The sequence below is a fragment of the Rana temporaria genome, chromosome 1 (genome assembly GCF_905171775.1).
Source record: "Rana temporaria chromosome 1, aRanTem1.1, whole genome shotgun sequence".
Taxonomy (NCBI): Eukaryota; Metazoa; Chordata; class Amphibia; order Anura; family Ranidae; genus Rana; species Rana temporaria.
This window is the reverse complement of record NC_053489.1, coordinates 410,687,785-410,714,360: the sequence shown is the minus strand read 5'-3', so window position 1 is coordinate 410,714,360 and position 26,576 is coordinate 410,687,785. Positions and strand designations below refer to the sequence as shown.

The 26,576-nt window shown below is 44.7% G+C and overlaps 1 protein-coding gene across 2 annotated transcripts in view; it reads right to left on the bottom strand.

The window, feature by feature from the left end:
• Window positions 1–25,284, bottom strand: part of LOC120913989 (protein regulator of cytokinesis 1-like) — a 62,136-nt gene extending 36,852 nt beyond the window's left edge. For both annotated transcript variants that reach the window (XM_040324379.1, XM_040324389.1), the window contains exons 1-6: window positions 25,083–25,284; window positions 17,842–17,974; window positions 5,570–5,692; window positions 5,260–5,493; window positions 3,610–3,780; window positions 2,234–2,383 (exon numbers count right to left, since the gene is read on the bottom strand). In XM_040324379.1, the coding sequence (XP_040180313.1) occupies window positions 2,234–2,383; window positions 3,610–3,780; window positions 5,260–5,493; window positions 5,570–5,692; window positions 17,842–17,974; window positions 25,083–25,105 (834 nt within the window). In that variant the 5' untranslated portion in view covers window positions 25,106–25,284. The remainder of the gene's footprint in view (window positions 1–2,233; window positions 2,384–3,609; window positions 3,781–5,259; window positions 5,494–5,569; window positions 5,693–17,841; window positions 17,975–25,082) is intronic.
• Between the last annotated feature and the right edge of the window lie 1,292 nt (window positions 25,285–26,576).

The following is a 26,576-nucleotide window of genomic DNA, read 5'->3' as shown; positions in this document are numbered from 1 at the left end:
ACCTCCTCCTGGGAGAGTTTGAATCTAGTAGGGGTGTGGGAGTCATCCTGAACATTTTCTTGCCCAGAATCTCCCTGGGAAGAATCTGCATCAGAATTATCAAGGGAAATCTCCTCATTCTCTACAGGATCACCTGTTCCTGATGCTACCAGAACTGGAGAGGTGGGCACCTCCTGCTGTTTAGCAGCTGAACCTGCAATCTGTGTGTCAGCAATTAATTTTCTAAAAGACTGAAAAGTTGCTTGCATTTCATCCTTAAAAGAACCCAGAAATTTGTTGAGCGGGGAATCCTCTTCGCTATTCACAACAGTAGTAATACAGGGACCACATAAGCTTTTAGTATAGCCAGAAGCAAGCCTTGCATTACATGTGGCACATTTCTTTTTGTCTCTAGAAGGGGTTTTAGTATCCTTTGATTCTTTCTGACAGGAAAAGAGAGGGAGAGAGAGAGAGAGGAACTCTTAGTAAATACATAACACGTGCCCCCTCCTCCCCTGTTCTAAGGTGCCCACTGAGCTATACATAGGAATACAACCTATCTAGCTCCCCTATACAGGTGAAAAACACAGGCATAAGGTTCTGGCACAGCCAGCCTACCTGTGAAGAGCCGGCGCCAGACTCCCCTGGAGCGTGTGCAGCATCCATGCTGCTCGGTGAATAGGCAGAGTACAGCCCACGCTTGCTGCCTTTTGAAAGCGCCGACTCGGCCTTCTTCAAACCCCGCGCCAGAAACCGGAACCTGAGCTTCCGGCGCACAGTGATGACGCGCATTCCGGCCTGGAGGTTACGCCCAGCGACTTCCGGGTCACGGCGTCCACCGTAAGGAAGATTCTCCCGCCGCCAGACGCCGCCGCCCATGCACGCCATCACTGCCCACTCCCTCGCCGGGCACCGGAGGGAAGGAAGAACGGGGAACTCCAAACGCATGCGGAGGGAACCCGTGGCCCAAAAAACGGAGAGGATTACCAGGTGAGGGAACAACCAGCCCAGCTGTCTTCCCCCGCCCTTTAGAGATGGACACTCTCCCGGATCCATCCCTCTCTGAAAAGACGGTTCCTCAGTGACATGTCTCCTCCGTTCTGAGGAAACACATAAAACTGAACAGATGCCTGAGGGACCGCCTTTTAAAGAGCTGGGGGTGATGTGTTTCCTGTCCAGGGAGGAGCTCCATCTCTCAAGGGCTGTCCTGGAAGACGCCTTGGGAAAACGACCGAACGCCCTACGCTCAGGTGTGAATGCAGCCTAAATCAAACATTAAAGAAGCTATGAAGCAGCATTGCCTCCATCATACATTTTTCCAGTCAAAATAAAATTTTGCAGCCACTATGTTAATCTCCTAACGCCTATATAAAACGCATATATGTGCTGAAGCAAAAGGGTGGGCTTTAACGCCCACACATTTGCCCATATATTTATAACCCATAGCGGAGCACCACAGATCAGCTTTGCACACTAACCAAGTCACCAAAAGCAGATTCTGATAGACCGCTTCAACCCAGTAATTCTCAAAGCATTTTCAATAAGTCTCATATGGTAGGAAAAGACCACACGACACCCAGGCTTCACAAGTCTTAGACATTACTTTAAGCTACATTTAACTGTTGCATGCATTTTTATATAAATAATAAAAAAAAAAAGAAAAAAAAAAACTAAAAATGAAAACTGAAACTTAGAGTTTTGAATTGAAAAGCCTCAGGCTTTACGTAGAACCCTTCCACACCGAGCCGCGGGCAGCATTAGCGGTAAAGAGCCACTAGCGCCGGTAAAGTGTTGCCATTTGGCCAATTTTTACCCCCATTAGCGGTCAAGGAAAGGGTTAAATACGTCTGTAGCACTGCTGCCAAAAATCGCTTTGCAGGCACTTTGGCAGCGGTGCCCATTCATTTCATAGGGCAGGGGCGGTGGAGGAGTGGTGTATACACCGCTCCTCCACAGCCCCAAAGATGATACTTGCAGGACTTTTTTTTTATGTCCTGCCAGCGCAGCGCCCCAGTGTGAAAGCACTCAGGCTTTCACATTAGGGTGGCAGGGGAGGCGTTTTTCAGGCAGTATGTTGAGCCCTTTAGTGCCTGAAAAACGCCTCAGTGTGAAAGGGGTCTTAGCTTGGATGTCAAGCTTTACAGGGAAAACCAGTCCCACAGATGGAGAATTAGAGCTCTAAACCACATTACTCCTAGCAGTAAATGTCTGAAATAGGCCGATTTGTTGTACATTTCCTCTCATGGACACTTACCATTTTAATGTCGTCATAAATAGGGTTTCCAGAAAACTTCTGGCATACTTCTTGCTCTTCCTGACTAATTTGCAACAGATTCCATAAATTCCCTACTTTTTCTTTAACTGTGTTCAGAGTACATAAAAGTTCTTCCTTTTTGATTTCTAGCTGTAGCACAAAAATAAAAAGCAAAAACATTAAACTTTTGGAGGCTGCATAAGTGCAAGTTTCCCACACTCCCACATGTCAATCAAAAACAATGTAAAATAAATGAACACTCCAACCTAAAATATATTGCCAAACATGGCTTGATGAAAACAAGGGATCCTAGAGGGCTGAACATAAACTAGGTCATTTAGGAGCAAACAGTGAATTATGATTGCTTACAAGGGTCAAAATCATAACAGATTTTCTGAATGCTGGACAAACTGCTTGACTGAACAAAAACCATTAGCTTTCAAACGTTAATTTCATTCGCTATTCTTTGGCTACATTAAAAAGAATATGCACCAGGCTTTAGTGGTGTCCTCCCCCTGTCCGCTGGCCAAAACTGCATAGTTGCCTCCTTTAGAATGAACGAATAGCTAGGTTCCAAAGCCAGAGATGCTACAAATACAGTCTCATTCACGTCTATGGAGGAGGTGCAGCACATCATGCCAGTAATTCTTTCAAGATTTAAAAGCGGTTGTAAAGCCTCGTGTTTTTTCATCTTAATGCATCCTATGCATTAAGGTGAAACACCACCTTGCACTGTCCGGCCCCCCCGAGCGCCCGTTTTACTTACCTGAGCCCCGAACTTCCATGGGCGCGACCCTGCGTAGTTCTCCCCACGGCTTCTTGGCCCTTCATTGGATAGATTGAAAGCAGCGCAGCCATTGGCTCCCACTGCTGTCAATCAAATCCAATGACGTGGCCGCCGGGGCCCAGTCATACATTTGGCGGCTATGTACGCTGAGTGTATGACACGGGAACACGCCCGCAAGGTAACCCTCTCTCGGGAGAGAGCTTCCCAGAAGAAGTTATCTATTGCGGGGAGGAGCCGCCATGGGACCCCAGAAGAGGACGATTGGGGAAACTCTGTGCAAAACTAACTGCACAGCAAGTATGACTTTTTTTTTTTTTTTTAAACGTGAACCTTTAGTACCACTTTAAAAACTAAAGCAACAAAAAAAAAAAAAATGGGTACAGCATTGCATGACCACGCAATTACCAGCTAGAGCAGGGCCAAATTCTAAAAAGTGCTCTGGTCATTAAGGGGCCAATTCTTCCCGGGGCTGGAGTGGTTAATAAATTAGTCCTTTTAACTTTATATTGTTAGACAAAATAGGCAGAAACAGGGTTAACATTTTCTATTAGGACACGGACAACATCTACTTTACATTTAAGAGACTTACCTGTTTTTTTAAAACCTTAAGAGCTTCAATATTCTGTGGTGTGAGAAAAAATGCTTCATCATCCTCACAGATGGCATCCCGCTCTAGTGTATTTTCAGGCTGTCGCCCTATTTCGTCGAAACATTGTCGGATTTCTGTTCGAAGTGATGAAAAGATCTCAAGGCGTTTTTTCTAATGTAAAAAGACAAGACTGTTCTGTACATTATATTTCATTGATACATGAAGAGCCATAGAATAAACAGTTCACACAACATATATGCTGATACATATGGCAATCAAAATTGAGTTACCGTACACAAAATATTCTTATTGTCCAAATATAATTATACGTTCCCACATACTGGGGGATCATGGAAAACAAAAAACGTATCGCAAAAAAAAAAAAAAAAGGGTACTTTTCTGAATAAAATACATACTAGAATTGCTAGTTTTAAAGCCGTTGCCCAGTCTGGGCAAAAAATAATTAAGAGTCAGCAGCTACAAATCCTGACTATTATAAAGAAACTTATCCATCGAGCGATCCAGCACCGCCCTCACTTGGGCTAGTTCTTCACTAGTCTGTGTTCCTGGCACTGCCATCCTAACTGTGGGCAGCTGGCTATGCAGCTTTCGGTTTCACAGCCAGCTGCGCTTTTGTTAATAGTCACACAGTCTAAGACCTGCGATGTGTCACAGAAGACTGCAGGGAGAAGTTCCTGTCAAAACCAGGTACCTGCCAAACATGGGAGAACGTGGGTGGTCTAAACTAGATGTGGCTAGACAGTAGGAGTACAGAAAAACCATTCTAGTTACTAATACCCCACCAGGAAGCCAGTGGAGAGTCTGCCCTTTCAAGCCATTATAATCATAGGTGGCTTTAGTATACACACATAACTAGACATGTGCAATTTGTTTAGTTTCTAATTTAATTCCGAACTTTCGTATAAAACAAATTTAATTCCGAATGTTTCGTATTTCCGAAATTCTGATTTCCAGAAATACGAAAATTTTTAGTTTACATTTACAAATTTTTTCATTTTAGAAATTCCGAATTTTTCGAATATTCGAAATTTCAAATATTCAAATTTATTTTTCGGATTTATGGAAATTTGGATTTCGAATAAAAAAAATTGAAAATTCGAAAATGACAAGTTCGAAAACCTGAATTTTTGAAATAGGGATTTTAAGAAATTCGAAAATTAAAAAATTTGAAATATTAACATTCTAACATTCAAAAATCTAAAGTTCGAAAATGGGAAATTTCAAAATTTTTAGAATTTCCGAAAATTTGTTTTTTTCCCCCCCATTTGTTAATTTAATTTTTTCCCGTTTTTTTTTTGCTTTTTCGGAAATACGAAAATTCGGAATTTCCCGATATTACGAAAAAAGCAAAAAAAATTAAAATAAAAAAAATAACAAACGAAAAAAACAAATTTTTTGGCAGTGCACATGTCTAGTCATAACATCCCAACCAGATTCCTCCATTGGCGTAAATAAAAACAAAGCAGTGACTGAGGTGGCAAGTAGGAACTTCAGCTGTGTTGTAAGATGGGTATGCAGACCATCTGTTGCATTTTAAATACCCACCCAGTACTGAGCACCATTTTTGGTGAACTTTGATTTTATATAGTCTTGAAGCTGTACATTCATATGTAAATATAAAAATGTTACCTTTTCTTCAGACTGAACCCTAATGTGTTCTTTGAGCTCTTCTAGCTGTTTAATACTTGGTATTCTCCCTGATGGTATATAATATGGAGTAACACAAAGATCAGAGCATAATTCCTGGTCTTCTTTTTGTAGAAGCATCAGTTCCTTAAGGCGTTCATTCTTGTGTTTCGTAAAAAGCTCTAATGTCACTCTTAGATCTTTTTCAATCTGAAGAACAGTCATATTTTCATCCACCTAAAAAATGATCAAAAATGAATGTAATAAAGAAAAAACATAGTTCGTAGGGAGAGTGTCAATACCGATTTCTCACCTTGTACTCCTCTAGCGATAACTCATAGCACAGAGTCTTTAATTCCTTTTGGTACAGGGGAATACTTTTTTCAAGCCTATCTTTCATGGCCATTTCTTCTGTGATCATGCGATCAAACAATTCCTAAAGAAAAGGCAAAAAAACAAAAAACACATCTTAGCACTAAGGCATATAAAGGATACATTTCTCACTGTTATTAGGCTTGGGTCACACCTACAGGTGCAACCAAGTGCATGCTCATTTTCACATATAGGACAGCCCATTCATTTCAAAGGGCTGTCCTACTCAAGACACATGAAAAAAAAATAAAAAAAGTTCCTGATGCTTTTTAAAGAATGTGCCACACCGAATAGCATGATGCTGTGTCACCATGCAGTTTGGTGCCTGCGAGAACAAGCATTTGCAAATGCCTAGGGCTGCCAATTAATGGCACTGACACACGTCTGATAAACTGCAGCAAGTTGGGAAAGCATGCGGTTTTAGCGTGCATTCCCAACACACAAAGTCTGAACCTAGCCTTTAGCAACTTTATTTAGGACCCATACTGTACTAGCAGTTAAACACATGCGACGATCACAGCAGAACTGAACGCATAAAATGTTTCTAGTTAAATATCTGGAACATTAAGATGTACTAAAGTTTGGAAAAAATTTAAAAAAAAAAAAAAAAAAAAAAAAAAAAATAAGTTGATTGTGCCTAAAAACCTTTAAAAAATAAATAAAAAATCTACGTTTTGCCATGAACATCCCCTGAAAAGCAGCAGTGCATTTCCAGGAGTGAACATGCCTAGGCTACAATGTCATAGCTGCATATATTCAGTGTGAGATCTAAAGCACTGCTGCCTCTGCTAGTCTCAGATGTGGCGGTCACTACTGTGCTGTTTACCGTTCTTCTTGATGGATTAACTCTACCAAGGTGGCCTTCTCCACACAGACACAGTGCAGATGGTGGCATAGCAAGTCAGTCATGGCAAAAATATCAGCTGCAGGTAAACTACAGTCAGCACTGGCGACTAGTCCTTTGCCAAATGTTGGGCACAGTTTCCAGAATTCAGTTACACTGAACTTGGTTTAACACAAAGCTTGCTAAAATAGCCTCAAATATTGCCATCACAAATTAAGCAGCAGTTTTACTGCACAAAGAACTGTTGCGCCTAGATTAATAAGGGCCATTATCATTTCAGTAATCCAAACAGTTAGATGGAGAGTATAGCAGGTCAGGGACTTATTGTGCATTTCTGCCCAACGTCTGAATTGTTTTAATATGGTTTGATTAAAGCACTGGGCAAATAAATTAAATGTGATCTGGAGTCCATTTTTGTCATATGTGCTTGTAACGAGAGGAAAACATAGGGCTGGAAATTGCCGGCAGCAAGGCACAGCCTGTTATGGCAAACAGTCACCCCAGCAGGCTGCCTATATGTGGCTCCAGTGGCAACCTGTGAAGCTCTGGTGAACTTCATGCCCAAGAGGCAGTGCTGGAAATGTTAAGGCAGTGCTGGAAAATCATGGTGGTCACACTAAATATTGACACTTTGGGGTGTACTCACTTTTGTTGCCAGTGGAGTAGACATTAATGGCTGTGTGTTGAATTATTTTGAGGGCACAGCAAATTTATACTGTTATACAAGCTGTACACATCTCAACGGGCAAAAATCTCATGCTGGATATCTGTACTGATATGGACTGGGTAATGTGTTAGGAATGAAAGGATGGCACATCATTTGATGGAAATTAAAATTATCCACCTACAGAGGGCTGAATTCAAAGAAACCCCCGAAAATCAAAGTGAAAAAATTACACAGCAAGCTAGTCCATTTTGCTGAAATTTCATTTTAACTCAAAATGGTCCTCAGTAGTTTGTATGGCCCCCAAGTGCTTGTATGAATTCCTGACATCAGGGCATTCTCCTAGTGAGACTGTAGAGGTCTGTGCGTCCCTCCATGGATATGCCTCCCCAGACCATCACTGACCCAACACCAAACCGGTCATGCGGAACAACGTTACAGGCAGCATAAAGTTCTCTGCGGCTTCTCCAGACCCTTTCACATCTGTCACATATGCTCAGGGTGAACCTGCTCTCATCTGTGAAAAGTATGGGGCACCAGTGGCGGACCTGCCAATTTTGGTGTTCAATAGAAAATGCCAATCGAGCTCCACAGTGTCCGGCAGGGAGCACAGAGCACACTAGAGGACGTCAGGCCCTCAGGCCACCCCCATGAAGTCTGTTTCTGATTGTTTGGTCAGAGACATTCACACCAGTGGCCTGCTGGAGGTAATTTTGTAGGGCTCTGGCAGTGCTCACTCTGTTCCTCCTTGCACAAAGGAGCAGATACCGGTCCTGCTGATGGGTTAAGGACCTTCTACGGCTCTGTCCAGCTCTCCTAGAGCAATTGCCTGTCTCCTGGAATCTCCTCCATGCTCTTGAGACTGTGCTGGGAAACATGGCAAACCTTCTGGCAATGACACATATTTATGTGCCATCCTGGAGGAGCTGCCTGTGCAAATTGTATAGGGTCCAAGTATCGCCTTGTGCTACCAGTAGTGACACCGACCCTAGCCAAATGCAAAACTAGTGAAAAACAGAAAAGAGGAGTAGGGGGGAAAAAAAAAAAAGTCAGACACCTCCACCTGAAAAAACATTCCTGTTTTGGAGGTCATCTCATTGTTGCCCATCTAGTGCCCCTGTTGATTTCAATTAACAGCAAAGCAGCTGAAACTGATTAACAACTCCCCTCTGTATACACCCCTCCCCCTCTGCTACTTAACCAGATCAATATCCCAGGAGTTCTGATTCAAAAAAAGTGTTCCTTTAATTTTTTTGAGCTGTGTATTCATAAATACTCTTGTACAAGCAACATTTGCATTCACTAGGGCCTTGCAGGATTATGTAAAAAAAGTTTAATAAGGAGTCAGGCCCCATGTGAATTGGTTGCGGCTTACACTGCATCCAATTCGCATTAAATTTTAAAATACATTGATTTTAATGTCACATGTGCGATGCATTCACACTGCGCATTGCCCAAAAAACGTGTGCGTTTTCTAGGCATTGCGCTGCGAATGGTCTGCACATTAACTCCATGGGAACACATCTGATTCGCAGATCTGTTCTGAACAGGAATGCTCTCCCTGCTCACTAGACTTCGCTCCCTTGCCCCCCCCCCCCCTCTTCCCAGGAAAGCAAATTCGCAGCTACAACGTACAGGAACAACTGAACAGCCCCGTTATCTCTTTGCAGAGATAACAGAGCTGGAAATTGCACCGCACAAGTGTGAATCCAGCCTTAATGTATTGGAAAGTTTTCTTTGGGATATATACAGAAGTATTACATACAGGAACATACAACAATTTTGGCAGGAAAATCTTAAATAAGTTTACTCTACCCAATACTAAAAGTCTCTAAATGTCCCAACTATGGGCCATAAATGTATCTCTTCAAAAGATTCCACAGGTAGTTGAATATTATTTCCCAAATACTTAAACTGTGATGAAATTGCTATGGGGCACTGGGCATGGAGTATTAAAGGATCACTAAAGGAATTTTTTTTTTTTTAGCTAAATAGCTTCCTTTACCTTACTGCAGTACTGGTTTCATGTCCTCATTGTTCTTTTTTCGTTGAAGTTGCTGTAATTCTGCTGTGATCTCCACACTTCCTGCTTGTCTGGCTCCTTATGAAAAATCTCATGGCAGCTTTTCACTGTGGGGTCCAAGCTGTGTGTCTAAAACTCCTCAGAACCAATCAGGATTCATTTTAAAAACAAAACACTGCCCTGGATTTGTTTGTTTTTGTTCTGTGGGTCTCTTTACTTCACAGAAACATGAAACCAGTTTAAAAACGAAAGTGAAACTAGAGGCACATTATATGATTGAATTTAATCTATTTTTAATCATTTTTAAAAGGAATCAGTTAACTTTTATGTCTCTATACCCTGTAAACAGTCATTTCAGCAAAAAAAAATGTTTTCCTTTAGTGATCCTTTAAGTTAGGTTGCGGTTACAGTGGGCATAGCGCTTAGACAAATTAATACGTAACCGCCCGAAAAGTTTCAGAATTCCTGTATTACCAAAATAGCAGCAGACAATGACATCCCCCGGTATAGGCGCATATCGTCTGCTTACAAAGAAATACTCTTCGAGATCCCCTACCAGCAGACCTGTAATACCATCATCCTCACATCGTTTAGCAGCCAGTGATTCAATGGCCAATGCAAACAAAAGTGGTGACAGACGACAGCCCTGCCTGGTCCTTCTGTTCATCTTAAAACGTATCAGTACAAGTCCACCGACGCCTATACTAGCTCTTGGGTCAATAAATATCTTACCCATGAGATGAATCTAGGCCCCAAATCCCAATTTAGCCATAGGAGCAGAGGTAAGAGGTACACCCCCCACCCTACCAAATCAAAGGCTTTTTTTAGTGTCCAAAATTGCCATCACCCTACTATCTGTATTGTATTTTCAAATGAACATATAGCCTTCCAAGAGTAATTTGAGCACTCCTCCCTGGTATAAATCCCGTTTGATCAGAGCTTATCATTTTGCAATTACCGATCGCAGTCTATGGACCAAAACCTTGGCCAATATTTTTACATCAGAATTATGGAGATGGGTCTGTAGGATTCAAATTCCAATGGGTCTTTCCCAGGCTTTGGCAACAACCCCCAATATTAGAGATTCTCTCATAGATCTTGGAAGTATACCTTCCTTCTCTGCTGCAATGAATACTCCATGCAGTTGAGGTATCAGAACCTCCCTTTGCAGTTAATACCATTCAGCTGGGTATCCATCTAAACTCAGTGATTTGTGCGATTTAAAAGTGGCTATGGCATGGCCGACTTTCTTCCTGTGTTATGACTTGATCTAGAACAATTCTATACTCTACACTCAAAGTGGGTAAAGTTATAGCATTTAATTACTATATCTTCGTCTGTCACAACAGTAGATTAAACAGCTCAAAACAAAAGAAAATCCAAAAAAAATAATAAAAAAAAAATAATATGTTGGCCTAGGTAACAAACAGACCAGCGTGGGACATTCATGTATAGTTGAAGGGGACCGCATTTGTCAGGTAAGACCTCCACATCTGCCGATGGGTTACCATGAGTATATGTTCCAGAAACTTAATTCCTGCATAGGTGAGATGGTACTTTCCAGAAAAACAAAACAAAAAAAAAACAAAAAAAAACAGTATAGTATCTAGTCAGCATACTGAAAAACTACTGTATCCATCATAACTTGCTGGGAGTTATGGGCAACAGAACCCCATGGGGCCCCTGATTAAAATTGCCATCATCAGTTTGCAAAAGCATGGACTCAGCAGTGAGCAGCAGGGCTAAAGCACCCCTAGCATCCAACGTGATGAATCTGTGGGAGTATTGAAAAAAATGCACCTTGCCTCCATCAACTACTCGTAATTTTGCAGGGTAGACCATACTGCATATCAATTGTAACTCTCCAAGCTGTTTTACATGCACAAGCTAGCATGTTATCTCTGCGTAGCTTCAGAAAAGTCAGGATACATAGAAATGCGATTGACATTGTATTGTAGCTTCCCTACAGACGGGTCTTGAGGGGATCCTGTGTACACGCTTTATAGCGAATAGGTGGGAGAAAGTATCTACAATATTATTTTAAAGCCAAAGCTCTAGAACAGGGATCCTCAAACTACGGCCCTCCAGCTGTTGCAGAACTACAAATCCCATGAGGCATTGCAAGACTGACATTCACAGACATGTCTAGGCATGATGGGAATTGTAGTTTCTGAACACCTGGAGGGCCGTAGTTTGAAGACCCCTGCTCTAGGAAATCTTCAGGTTGCTTACCGTCTACTTCCTCAGGGAAACTGTCTCTGGTGATCCTCCATATCTCCCAGCTAATCAGTGTGGGTAGCAACCTTTTGGTGCAGATTTTGCACCTTGCCTTCCAAAGGGTGGCCTGTATCCTCCAAATCACGAATTCTCTGCTCTTTTAACATTGTGCATGGCTTGTTTCAAAAATGTCATTATAGCTCATATGCCATCTATATGTTCAGTCAGGCTAGTTTGGCATGTGCATTATGGCCTCCATAATTTGTTTTAGGAAGTGTTCAGTGTCGTCCTCTGTGGGCTCTATGTCTGCTTAATCCCCTCTGGGGCAGCTTACACAGGGAATAACCCCTTCTCAGTCTATTTCTGCGGAAAAACCTACGTTACACGTACCGGTAACGGTATTTCTACGAACCTTCCAGGACGGCACACCTGAGAGATGAGGGCTCCTCCCTGCAGGAAACACAATCAATTGACAGCTTGTTATAAGTCCCCACCCTTCCCCTTGATCCCCAGAATGTATTAAAGTAATCCCGAACTGGTTCACAAGGGACATTGTTCCGTATAGGTACTTACCACCTAGCGTTTAGCTTATCTTTCCCTCCACATATGGCGGGAAGTAGGCCTGCCGTCCTGGAAGGTTCGTAGAAATACCGTTACCGGTAAGTCTAACGTAGGTTTTCTTCTATCACCTTCCAGGACGGCACACCTGAGGATAATCAAGTAACCACAGGCCTACCTTCAGGGTGGGACCACAGCTTGTAGGACCTTTCGACCAAAAGCCAAGTCTTGCTGTGACAACATTTCCACACGATAGTGCTTCAGGAATGTATGATGACTGGACCAGGTAGCCGCACTGCGGATTTGTTCCCAGGAGGCCCCTGCTTTTTTAGCCCAGGAAGTTGCTAAAGATCTGGTTGAATGAGCTTTGATTTTAGCTGGAGCTGGGATCCCGGCACACACGCCCTGGAGATAGCTTCTCTTATCCATCTTGAGACTGAGGCTTTTGAGGCCTGAAGTCCCTTCCTGGGCCCAGCATACAGAACTAATAGGTGACTGATCTCCTAAAATTCTTTGTTCTCTCCAGAAAAATAAAAAGACATTTTCTCATTTTTTGGTTCATCACAAAAGGACGGCAATATTATGTCTTGCGTCCTATGAAATAAGGATGCTACTTTTGGTAGGTACAAAGGATCTGCCCTGAGAGTGACACTATCTGGCTGAACCAGCAGAAAGGGTTCCTTCATGGACAGCGTTTGCAGATCCCCTACCCTCCTGGCTGTAGTGATTGCTAACAAAAATGCTAACTTTAAAGTTAGGAACTTAAAGGGAACCTCTTCTATGGGTTCGAATGGGTGTAGAGATAATGCCTCCAACACCCTAGTTAAGTCCCAAGGCGGAAAACTACCTTTAAGGATGGGAGAAACTCTCTTTCTCTTGCCAACAGAAAATGTTTAATGAGGTCCTCTTTTGCTAGTCTTCGATCGAGATAGACAGAGGGCTGCTATCTGAACTTGAAGGGTACTGACTGTCAACCCCAAATCTACTCCGTCCTGGAGAAACTCCAGGATAACCAGAATAGAAGTTGAGGTCATCTGTCTTTCTTTACCCCAGGAACAGCAAGTCTTCCACATTTTTGAATAAATCTTCCTAGTCACTGGTTTTCTACTCAAAAGAAGGGTACTTATTACCTTCTCTGAGCAGTCTTTACGCTTCAGGATCTGGCACTCACTATCCAGGCCGCCAGCTGGAAAAATTCCGGCCTTGGGTGAAGTACTGGCCCCTGCCTGAGGAGATCTACCCTGTTTGGGAGCTTCAGTGGTTCCGCTACAGCCATGGATTTTAGACTTGCAAACCAAGCTCTCCTTGGTCACCACGATGCCATCAGAAGGATCTGACCAGGAGACCTGCTGAGTTTCTGAAGGACCCGTGGAATCAAGGCCAAGGGCGGGAAGGCGTATGCCAGCCTGTAAAGCCAGGTCTGAGTCAGTGCATCTAGACCTTCTGACTCTCTCTTGGGAAATCGAGAAATATCTTTGTTTTTCTGTTCTGCCGGTTGGCAAACAGGTCTATTTCCGGATTTCCGAAGTGCTGTACCAGGGTTTGAAACACCTCTGGGTTTAGTTCCCATTCCCCCTGTCTTATCAGCTGACGACTGATGCCTTTGTATTGCTTGTCCCCTTTATGTGTATGGCAGAAATGGAGAGAACTTTCCCTTCTGCCCAGTCCAGGATTTCCTTGGATAGTTCTAGTAGAGGACTGGACCTGGTACCTCCCTGGTGACCCAAATAGGCTACGACTGGCGTTGTCAGAGCTCACTTGAACCTCCTTGCCCCTGATGTCTTCCTGGAAGGCTTTTAGGGCTTCCCCTACCGCTCTGAGCTCCCTGTAGTTGGATGACCTCCGAGCTAGTGAGCTGTTCCATTGCCCTTGGGCTTTCTTCCCTAGGTGGGCCCCTCCACCCCCCTGAACTGGCATCCGTGGTAACCTTTACCGGGTTCCACTGAGCCCATGGTCGACCTTTTAGGTTTTGGTGAATTGTCCACCACTCCAGGGATGACAGGACCTGAGGGGTGAGCAGTATCTCCTGATCCAGGGACTCCTTTTTGTCCCAGGAGGACAGGAAGAAGAAATGAATTGTCCTTGAGTGAAGTTGTGCCCAGACTACTGCTGGTATACTTGCAGACATAAGGCCTAGGGTTCTCAGAATGTTCCTTCTGGAGAGACTCTGGGTTTTTATCAGATCCCCTGCCGCTGAAGCCAATTTTGCCACTTTGTCTTCTGGCAGGAAGAGCTTCTGCTTTCTGGTGTCCACTATGTAGCCCAGGAAGGTCTTGACCTGTTCTGGTTCGAGGTAGGATTTCTCTGTATTGATTATCCAACCCAGGCTTTTTAGGACTGATACTGCTTTTGTTGGTATTCAACATGACCTGGGAGGCTGACTGTCCAGAGATCAGTAGATCGTCCAGGTAAGGTATAAGAGATATACCCTGGGAGGTGCAGAAAGGCAACTGCCTCCGCTAGGATCTTTGTGAAAATCCTTGGGCTGGCTGTTAGTCCAAACGGTAGTGCTCTGAACTGCCAGTGAAGGATCTCTCCTCCAACCACTACTGCAAACCTCAGATATGCCGATGATCCACGTGGATTGGCACATGTAGGTAGGCATCTTTGAGGTCTAGAGTCGTCATGAAGGCTTCCTTCATGGAGGTTCTTCCGTACCGAGTAGATACTTTCCATAGTAAATTTTTTGTATTCCAGAAACTTGTTCAGGTTTCTTAAATTTACCATCAGGCGGTATTTTCCCGATGGTTTGCGGACTAAAAATATGTGGGAATAGAATCCCTGGTACTGTTGTTCTTTCAGTACTGGTACCACTACTTGTTGTTCGGCCAATTCCTGGATACCCTCCAGGAGGGCAGATTTCTTTTAGGGTATCCCTGGGAGGATGTGTAAGAGTGATCATATGGGGGGTGTTGCCAAAAATTTCAGACGATAACCTTCTCGTAGGATTGGCAAATTTAAGTGCTGTCCGAAATCTTTTCCCATTGAGGTACAAATTGGGACAATCGTCCCCCCACTCTGATCTTGACGTCACTTAGATTGTTTGTCGCCAGCTTTGGGGGAGGGGAAAAGTAAGTTCTTTTTATTCCCCTTACCAGGACCCCAGCGTTTGTTGGGTTCCTTTTTGGTTCTGTGCTTTGCTTGCCCAGAGGGGCCTCGAAAAGTTTTCCTGAAACCTTATTTTTTTGGCTTAACTGGAAACGTTTTACCTTTCTCTGATGACCTAGACAGGACATCATCCAGGCCTCGGCCAAAAAGCAATGAATCTTGAAAGGGAAGGCCACAAAGTTTACCTTTAGAGGATACATCTCCTTCCCAGGCTTTAATCCAAACAGCTCTTCTTGCTGAATTGATTAAAGCTGCCGTTTTAGTTGAAGCCCTTGCGGATTCAATTGCTGCATCCACCAGGTAAGCAACAGCCTTCCCTATCACTGTTAGAGACTCGATAACATCCTCTGATTCGGTTCTCTGGGACAGGTGCTTGGTGAGCGTCTCCACCCAGATATCTGTATTCCTGGCTACACAGGCTGCTGTCAAGGCTGGACCCATGGCTGCTGTATTAGCTTCCCAAGCTTTTCTAAGAAGAGATTCTAACCTGCAGCCATCAAATCCTTAATACTGCCTGCGTCCTCAAAGGAGAGGTCAGACAACTTGGTGACTTGCGACAAAGCCACATCCAGTCTTGGGAGCTTAAAGAAAGTCTCCTCATCAGTCTGGTGAAAGGGATATCTTTTTTTCCAAGTTTTTTGTCTGTCAATCCTCCTTTCAGGTTCTCTCCATTCCTGTAGGACTAGATCCTTAAGGGATTGGTGGAGAGGGAACACTTTAGATTGAGCGTTTCTCAGCCCCCTATAAACCTTATCCTGTGCTGAGGTTGCTTTAGGGGTTTCTGGAATCTCTTCTGTGTTGTAAATTGCCTGGAGGAGACTGTCAAGATCTTCCACAGCAAAGAGGTGTCTCCTTAGTCTTATCTCCTCTTGGGCTGGCTAAGGGAGTCTATATCCAACTCTTCCTCTGAGCTGATCTGATCTGGCTTTCTAGTTCACATTCCTCTTCCTCTGCCTGACCTAGAGGGAGCATTTGTGAGGGTGGGAGGAAGGTACTGGTTCCCCCTGCAAATAGGCTTTCTTGAGAGGATGTGCCTTCCCTAGGGGTAAGTTCCTCTGTGTCAGGATTCTGAGTCACTGACTGTCCAGCTGCTTCACGGAAGGCTTTAACAGTTGCTAGCATTACCGTCTGCATGGATGCAAGAAAACTTATCATTGCAGCAGCCACCTTCCCTGCTAAATTGTTTATGCATTTATAGCAAAAGGGTTTTGAGTGGGACTTTGGGAGCTTATCCTTACAGTTCCCACATCTTTTGGAGGAACTATGCCCTGTCGCAGCAGGAGACTGTACTGAGGCCTCCTGGGTTCCGCTGGGGGATTCTGGAAGACAATAGATACAACACATAACATTACTCGTCTTCCCCTAAGACTGCAGGTTTGTACTGGGGAGGGGAAAGGGCAAGGTGAGAAGTGAAATCCAGATCCTGTTCTGGCTGGCCCTGGAATCTCAGACCCCTGAGCCTGACACCAAGCATCAGTGAAGGATTAATCGTCCCGGCCAGAGCGCCTTCTCACCGCTGCTCACATAACAGCCACTAGCTCCGCCCTATCCATAAGGTTTTTAAAACACAAGGACGTAAAAATTAACATTCTTGCCAAGACAAGATATGGCTGGGTCCACAATGGGAATAGATTCCCCCTTCTTTAGGAACCCCTCCTACATAAAAGTGTTTTGCCAGCAACAGTCTAGGAGGAGCAAGGACCTTTTCTAGGTTATGTCAATCAATGTACAGGCCTAGATGCAATAGGGAGGAGAATGGAGCCATTCCTGAGGAAGGAGGAGGAGGCAGAGGACAAATGCTCACTCAAGCCACCCTCTGGAGCCCGAAGGACTTTCCCCATGAACTGGAAATACCATTAAATATGTAAACTATAGGGAAGGTCACCTGACGGTCTGTGATTGTGTCACTAATTGGCAGCAGGGAGCCCACAAAAAACGCCCCCAAGTTCAGTGGTGTTACCAGTGAGGAGAGCAGGACAGCAACGAGGATGTGTGCGCGCGCGCAACACAGAAAAAGTGCAGTTGGGTGGTATGGCTGGGGCTCGTGCAGGCTCAGGGAGAGTCTGTTATGCACCATATTTTGAATGGGCCACACAGCCTCAGTCAAAATAAAGGCTGGGTGCTAATGACAAAGCACCCCAGCCCTCTGGCTTCTTTGCTGGCCTGTGACGTTGACATTTTTGGCTGGAAAGTGAGTTGCACAGACAAAGACACACCCATGAGCTTTCATAAGGGCGAGATCTGCAAATACCAAATCGAGCAGTGTGGACAGTGCCAGGCAGGATCCAAGGTCCATGTCGGACAGTCTTCACCCTCTTGGTGGGCATACCTCCTAAGGGGTCTTCAAGGACAGGTCTTCTCCAGATGATGGACCACAGACCTGGACCTGTAGTGCACCCTGTGGCTAACTCAATACATCGCACTCTGTGCCTAGGTAAGCGCCTTATGCAGGGTTTAGTACCCAGAGGGCCACATTACAGGTCAGCCCTGCTTCTTAAATGACAGATTCTGGGTATGGCCCAGGGCGAACTCAAGAAGGTAATCGTGAAGTTGTAAAAATGAGCACAAGTGGACCTGCAGCAACTGATGAACCTTGGAGTAAAATAACTTCATAAAATGTAAGAAAATAGGAAATGGTTACCTTCAATCCTGAAAAAGGAATGCCGGCAGTGGTTTTACTGGGCTGTGGTACTTACAGCTTTTGTTTTGCTGTATAACCCAATGTACCTGATAAGTCATCCTGTGCCTGTGATGTTTGACTAAAAAATACAAAGTTATAAATACTATATATCTCATTACCTCAATGTATTCTCTCACTTGCTCAATTCTCCGCAGTCGCTCTTCCTCTTGGATACCCACCTCATCCCAGATATCCACAAGCCTTGCAAGTGCACGGTTTGCACTGCTGATGACAGAAGAAGCCAAGACCTCACTAAAAAAACAGGGAGAAATTAAATTTTTTTAACTAGATCCAAGCAGAGAACCATTAAATTAGTATCAGAACATGTATAATTGTTGTGGCACAGAACAGCAAAAAATAAAATACACTTTTACTTGCTATAAAACAAGTTCAGACTGACTAAACTACGATTTTAAATCTAATTAAAGTGGAGGTTCACCCGAAAACTTAATTTTTAACATTAGATTGAGGCTCATTTTGTCAAGGGGAATTGGGTAGTTTTTTTAAAAATTGAAGCGGTACTTACCGTTTTAGAGAGCGATCTTCTCCGCCGCTGGTTGCGGGACTGGGCGTTCCTATTTGATTGACAGGCTTCCGACGATCGCATACATCGCGTCACGATTTTCCGAAAGTATGCCGAACGTCGGTGCGCAGGCGCCGTATAGAGCCGCACCGACGTTCGGCTTCTTTCGGCTCCTTGTGACGCGATGTATGCGACCGTCGGAAGCCTGTCAATCAAATAGGAACGCCCAGTCCCGAAGACCATACCCGGAAGCGGCGGAGAAGATCGCTCTCTAAAACGTTAAGTACTGCTTCGATTTTAACCACTTGAGGACCGGACCAATATGCTGCTAAAAGCCTAGAGGCGTCTTTACAATTCGGCACTGCGTCGCTTTAACAGACAATTGCGCGGTCGTGCGACGTGGCTCCCAAACAAAATTTGCGTCATTTTCTTCCCACAAATAGAGCTTTATTTTGATGGTATATGATCGCCTCTGCGATTTTTATTTTTTGCGCTATATACAAAAATAGAGCGATATTTTTGAAAAAAAAAAAACAATATTTTTTACTTTTTGTTATAAGAAAAATCGAATAAACTAAATTTTAGTCTAACATTTAGGCCAAAATGTATCCAGCCACATGTCTTTAGTAAAAAAAAAAAAAAAAAAAAAAAAAAAAAAAAAGCTACCTAGCGGCAACAGTGACACTAATACAGCGATCAGAAAAATTATCGCTTAGTGACACTGGCAATAGGAAGTGAAAGGGTTAACTAGGGCGGTGATCAAGGGGTTAAAACTTTATTGGGGGGGGGGGGGGTTACGGGGCTACCCTGGACCTAACACTAACTGCCTGTCACACTGACACTAAATGCAGTGATCAGTACATATATGATCACTGCATTCAGTGACACTGTGACATGGGAGTGGGGTTAAATGTGCCTATGTGTACTGGTGTCAGTGTAGTGTAGTGCAGACTCACTGTGTGATGTCTTCTCTCCTCAGCGGCGGTTGAAAATACCGCCGAGAGGAGAGATTACATCACTTCCCCCTTCCTGTGTTTACACAGGCAGAGGAAGGGACACGCGGGGGGAGTGCGCGAATGGCTGGGAGCGATCCGGAGGGGGCGGACAAAAACGAACAGCCGCCCCCTCATCCCGGATCGCTCGGACAGCCACGGGGACCGCCGCAAGTACCCGGGGGGGGGGTCCCGATCGGACCCCGACCCACGTCTAGGCAGGGACATACAGGTACGCCAATGTGCCTGTACGTGCCATTCTGCCGACGTATATGTACATGCGGTGGTCCTTAAATGGTTAAAAAAAAACTACCCGATTCCCCTTGACAAAATGAGCATCAATCTAATGTTAAAAAAAAAATTCCGGGTGAACTCCCACTTTAAAACTGATGTAATGCTAGACAGACCGATTTCTAAACCAATAGATTCCATCATACACGCTAAACAGCAAAAGGAGAAACCTCCGCTGGCGGCCATTATGTTCAGCCAACTGCAGCACCTGTGGCTGTCTGAATACCTAAACAGTGACTGCATCTAAATGGATATAGTCACTCTTCAGCCAACCATTTCAGATCCGGCTCCTTCAACTTTTCAGTCAAATTTCGCCAAGCCAGCTGGTGCCAACCGGACCATCCATGTCTTGAATTAAGCCAGATTCGACAGGAATTGGCTGAAATTCAAACCATGTATGGCCAGTCTAAGTCTCAGATACAGTTTCTGCCTTTGCTTACACTACAATGTGCTTCAAGTCATGGAGACTCACGCTCAAGAAGAACGTAGATCCTTTGGTTTAGCATAACCACCACACATGGGCAGATGTATGAAAATGCAACAAATGTATTTTTAAACCAACACAGACCAGCTAGAGTCCCTATTTCATGTTAAAAAATGGACTGGATGTTATAGGTTGGAGCAAAGAACATTTATTTGGCTCAAATTATGCCTGGCCACCTTCTCCTAGGTTTTTGGTGGGCATAGCCAAGCACTGTTTACTCTGGTTCTCCCATCTAAGAAAACTTCTGCCTTTTAATCAACACAATTCTGAACAGTTTGCTAGAACAATTAGTCTGGAAAATTGGACTGATGACTAGGGGGAACCGTTTGTCTGCTTGTGATGCACTACTACAAATTCCAGATCAGTATCTTTTGAATTTTGGAGCTGCTGCACTGTACTTTGTAGCCCACTGGTGTTCCCCATTCTCAGAAGAGCCCCTGAGGATACCTCAGCTCAAAGTCACGAGCCACAAGCACAGCTTTAACCCTTTCATGCCTAAGCCTATATCTGACATTTGATGCTCCTCCTGTCTCTCCCCTCCCCCCCTCCGGTGTGTGTATCAAAATTTGGGGCTGACACCGGAACAGTAATAGAGGAAAAATCTTCCAATGGGGACACTAGTTCTGGAGACAACCCAGGATTCCCTCACTTTGGAGGGATTTTCTCACTTTGTTTTGACTATGAACAGGAAGTGAAGGAAAATGTACCCTATGGGACACACATGTCAAGAAAAACTGACAGGGGTTATAACCCTCCTTTATCTAAAATAAAAAAGCCAAAAGCCTGGAGGGGTGATACACGCGAGACCTGTTTGACAACATCATGCTGGAAGGGGCCAGGCACCATCTTGCCGAGCTGACAGACACTTGTATACGTCTCCGTGCATTGCGAGTGTTAGAGTCCTCTCACACTGGGGCGTCAGCGGTAAAGCACCGCTATTTTTATTATCTGTGTTCCCACTGGGAAGACTAGCATCATTACTGCTACAAGGACATAAAGGGAGATTATTTCCACAATGGGGGGGGGGGGGGGGGATACCTGTTCCACTGACAACTCTCTAAGCAGGTCCTTTTCCTATCCTTGAGGGCCACTTCGAACAAGGAACTGCATGTGAATCGCACAGGAACGTCGCACGATCCCTGTGCGATTCACATGCAGTTCTGTGCAAATCGGTTTCAGCCCATTATTTTGAATAGGCTGAAGTCGCACCGCACCAAAAGTAGTGCACGCACTGCAACCGGCTCACATGGTACTTTAGTACCATGCAATCCGATGCAGACAAGCACACTGCACTTGAGGTGTCACTAACTTCTTATTGACACCCACTGCAGATTGCAAATGGAGTGCGTTTTGAATGCAGTGTGGGAAATGGGCATGAATCGCAGGTTTCCCACACTGCATTCTAGTGTGAACTTGCCCCGAAACAATTTTCCCCACTTACAGTTGTCTCTCCAGTACAGAGAGTTTCTCCAAACACACACCTAGTGGGAAAAAAAAGTTTCCTACACAGCGTTTCAAAATGTACTTGTCTTTAACCACTTCCTTACTGGGCACTTAAACCCCCTTCCTGCCCAGAGGACTTTTTGCGATTCGGCACTGCGTCGCTTTAACTGACAATTGCGCGGTCGTGCGACGTGGCTCCCAAACAAAATTGACGTCCTTTTTCCCCCACAAATAGAGCTTTCTTTTGGTGGTATTTGATCACCTCTGCGGTTTTTATTTGTTGCGCTATAAACAAAAATAGAGCGACAATTTAAAAAAAAAAAAAAAAAAATGTACTTGTTGCTATAATAAATAGCTCAATTTTTTTTTTTTATCCTCAGTCTAGGCCGATTCTACATATTTTTAGTAAAAAAAAAAAAAAAAAAAAAAAAATAAAATAGCAATAAGCGACTGGTTTGCACAAAAGTTATAGCGCCTACAAAATAAGGGACAGAATTATTATTTTTTTCTTATTAGTAATGGTGGCGATCTGCCATTTTTATTGCGACTGCGACATTATGGCGGACACATCGGACACTTTTGGCACCATTCACATTTATACTGCAATCAGTGCTATAAATATGCACTAATTACTGTATAAATGTGACTGGCAGGGAAGGGGTTAAGACTAGGGGGTGAGGAAGGGGTTAAATGTGTACCCTAATATTAGTGTTCTAACTGTGGGGGAAGGGGGTGACTGGGGGGGGTGACCGATCTGTGTCTCTATGTACAAGAGACACAGATCCGTCTCCTCTCTCCCTGACAGCACCGCTGTCTGCGAGAGCCGGTGCATTGCCACGAAAAGAGATTTGCCATCGGATGAGATGGTCCGCCTCCATCACATCCTATTGGCTCACTCCTGTCACGTGACATATTTAAACGTCAAGTATCGACGCGAACATCAGTCTCAGCTAGGCTATCATAGGGAGAGGATCTCCTCTCCCTGTGATAGCTGAAGCTGCACGGAGCTATTTGCGTAGTGCTGCGCCTGCGCACTACTACTTTACCTGCACCCGATGCTCTACTTTCTGTTCCCTGAGCCTTAACGGGGGACGGTGAGTAGAGCTGCGGGCGCGGGGTGTAGTTAGCGCTGGCGGGAGGCACGCTGACAGCGCTATCGGGCAGAGGGATCCCGATATCGCTGTAGATCCCGAAGTGACATTGTAATGAAGGAGAACATTTATTAGCCTGACATTGTAATAAAGGAGAACATTTATTAGCCTAGTAAATGTATGAGCTTCTGTGGCCCGATTCCGCTCTCGGAATCGGGCCACAGAGGCCATGTGAGCTCCGTGCACCAGCTCCGTGCAGCTTCAGCTATCACAGGGAGAGGAGATCCTCTCCCTATGATAGCCTAGTTGAGACTGATGTTCGCATCGATACTTGACGTTTAAATATGTCACGTGACAGGAGTGAGCCAATAGGATGTGATGGAGGCGGACCATCTCATCCGATGGCAAATCTCATTTTGTGGCAATGCACCGGCAATGAGAAATGATCTCATATGTAAACATATGAGATCATCTCTCATTGGCCGCACAGATCGCCTAGGAAACGGCCACTCCGATTGGCCGTTCACGGCGATCTGTGATTGGCTGTGTCCAAGGGACACGGCCAGCACAGCAGTTTCCCGCTGCGCGCTCGGGGAACGAGCAAAGGGGCAGACGTCAATTGACGTCGCCTCAGAGATTTAGAACCACCCTGCGGCCGTCAATAGTCGTACGGCCGTCGGGAAGTGGTTAATAAGCTTTGTCAATGTTAAAAAGCATGTGAAGTACATTCTTTATTTGGTCCCATTCCTTACTCCAGCAAATGCATTTTTGGCAAAATGGGGGGCGTTTTAAAATTGCACTGGATTTTGTTTGTAGCTCACAGGATTTTTCCTCTTTGCATACCTTATTTTCATTCTTCTGACAGTTGCCATGTTCACTAAGGGTAGATTAATTTCCCCTTTACTTCCCGGAACATGTAACCGAGCACATCATCTGATGAGGAAGCCATGAGTGATGTAGCTTTCCCAGGATGCATTTGTGAGGCAAAAGGCTGCATCACCAGTACCTCTCAACCAGGAAGTAGAAAAACAATAACGCTAGCCATACATGGATCAAAAAGCGGTCCCTACGGAATCAGACACATTTTTTTAATATAGCGCCGGGGCCCATGAAACCAGGAATAACACCGGGAGACATGTCGCTGGTCAGAGCAGTTTACGCGGACCGCTGCAACAGCGTTCATCTAAGGTAAGCGATGCATACTAACGAGAGAGAGAGAGAGACACAGACAGACAGAGACACAGACAGACAGACAGAGACACAGACAGACAGACAGAGACACAGACAGACAGACAGAGACACAGACAGACAGACAGAGACACAGACAGACAGACAGAGACACAGACAGACAGACAGAGACACAGACAGACAGACAGAGACACAGACAGACAGACAGAGACACAGACAGACAGACAGAGACACAGACACAGACACAGACACAGACAGACAGAGACAGAGACAGAGACAGAGAGAGACAGAGACAGACAGAGACACAGACAGAGACACAGACAGACAGAGACACAGACAGAGACACAGACACACACAGACAGACACAGACAGACAGAGACACAGACAGAGACAGAGACACAGACAGAGACAGAGACACAGACAGAGACAGAGACACAGACAGACAGAGACACAGACAGACAGAGACACAGACAGACAGAGACACAGACAGACAGAGACACAGACAGACAGAGACACAGACAGACAGAGACACAGACACAGACAGACAGCCAGACACAGACAGACAGCGACACAGACAGACAGCGACACAGACAGACAGCGACACAGACAGACAGCGAGACAGAGACACAGACAGCGAGACAGAGACACAGACAGCGAGACAGAGACACAGACAGCGAGACAGAGACACAGACAGCGAGACAGAGACACAGACAGCGAGACAGAGACACAGACAGCGAGACAGAGACACAGACAGCGAGACAGAGACACAGACAGACAGACACAGAGAGCACTTTAACTGTGTGCCATCAATGTGTTTCTAACTATGGGGGGGGGTAAAATATCGCAATGATCACAGTGGAAGCTAGTGCATTGTTGGTTCACTTAACTTTTCCTTCGATTTCCCTTCTAAATGTTTTTGTTTTTTTTCTGTCTGAATTTCTCATTTCCTGTTCCTTCTCAGTAAGCTGTTCTGGCTGACTAACCCCCAGCCAGAACGGCTCAGATGATGGGGGCAAGCTTACTGAAGGGAAAAACATTTAGAAGGGAAATCAAAGAAAAAAGGTAAACAACAATGCACTAGCTTAAAATAACCTAACCCCTTTAATTGCACCAAATGTCACGATTCTGCTCTGGAGACCCCCAGTGGCTCCTAGTATGAAATACAGGGTAATAAACAAAGCTTGCATGCGGCTTGCACACGTGTAGCGCGCACACAGGCTGACCCAGACAAGCAGCGGGGCACAGCTGACATTCCTAGCATACTGTGTGTCTGCTTATTATTGTTATGGAGTATAGGTAGGTAGAATGTGTGTGGGCATTGTCTATGGTCACTCTTTTGCAGCCTCACCTCTTCCTGGCGTGACGTGACATGTCGCTGTTTCCTTATAACGAGCCCCCCTAAACCTCACCGCTCCAGCGCCCTCTGATAACCCGGGAAGACAACGGCCACTTCACCCTACACACCGCCACTCGCTGCAGTTTTCAAACTTCGCTTCGCTGCCGCTCTGAGGCTTCTGATTGGACGTTCAGCGGAAAGGGTGGGACGCAAGGTCGTCCCACGTGACGTGCTGAGTGTCTGTGTCCGTTACGCTGCTGTTACAGAGCGTGTCATGTTTGTGTAGGATGTAGGAGCTAGTGCGGCTGCGCAGTGCTCTCCTTCAATGAGGAAACCGTAACATTTATCGCATTCACATCGGTGCCTGTATTATCTTGAGGCATGTAACAGACTGCTCTGTGCCACTAGTTGCCTTACATAGAAAATAAAGGGGTGCTCCCACCTTGTGACAACATTACCTCACATTTCATTTAAACAATTTTCTCCTGACATGAGAAAAGCAGTTTAAAAAATGCGCCTAAGCTGCATTTTTCCAAACGTGTTTAGGCTTGTCATGCGTTTCGGTGTTTATTCATTCCATTTGCCAGAATATTGATTTATTGCGGACATTTAAAATGAATAAATGCTGAAGCACTAAGGCTGTATTCACACCTTAATGTAGTGTCTTTGAGTTGGTTTTTTTTTTGCGTTTTTATGCTAGGTTTGTTACTAGTTTTTTTTAGCTTTTCCATCAGCTTTTTTTATTATTATTAATTTATTATTATAATTTTTTTGTTAGGGTAAGGCATTAGAGTTAAAGGAAATGTTAATGCTCATTTAAAAAACAAACAAACATGTCATACTTACCTCCTCTGTGCAGTTGGCCCCGATCCTCCTCTTCTGGGGTCCCTCAGCGGCGCTCCTCCTCTTCTCCAGTGCCCCTTTGGAGAGCCACTCTCCCTCTGGGCACTTGTACGGGTGCGCTCCATTGACGCAGACAGCAGGACTCAGCCCTGCCCCCGGGTCCCACATCATTGGATTTGATTATCAGCAGTGGAAGCCAATGGCTGTTCTACTATCAATGTATCCAATCAGGGCCGGAGACTCTGGCTGGAGCTGGTGTGCTCATCCCCATTGCTGGAAAAACTGGGTTCAGGTAAGTAAAAGAGAAGCTGCTGCATCACAGGAGGTTTTTCACCTTAAAGGGGTTGTAAAGCTGCATTCACATTGTAACGCTGCGTATGCGCCGCGATTTGTGTAACTTTTTTTTTTTTTTCTCACAAATCATTTCCATTGCTGTCTATGGCCGAACGCCAATGCCGCCTGAAAAAAAGGGTCCGGGAATTGTTTTCAGGCGGCAGGCGTTTCGGCGTGAGATGTGAACCATCTCATAGACAGCAATGGAAATTCGCCCCTCCACCGTATCGAGCGTCGGGCGTTTTGTCGCCTAGGTGTGAATGGAGCCTTAAGGTTAATTTTTTCTTTTCTAAATAGGTTCCTTTAAGATAGTGCATTGTTAGATCACTT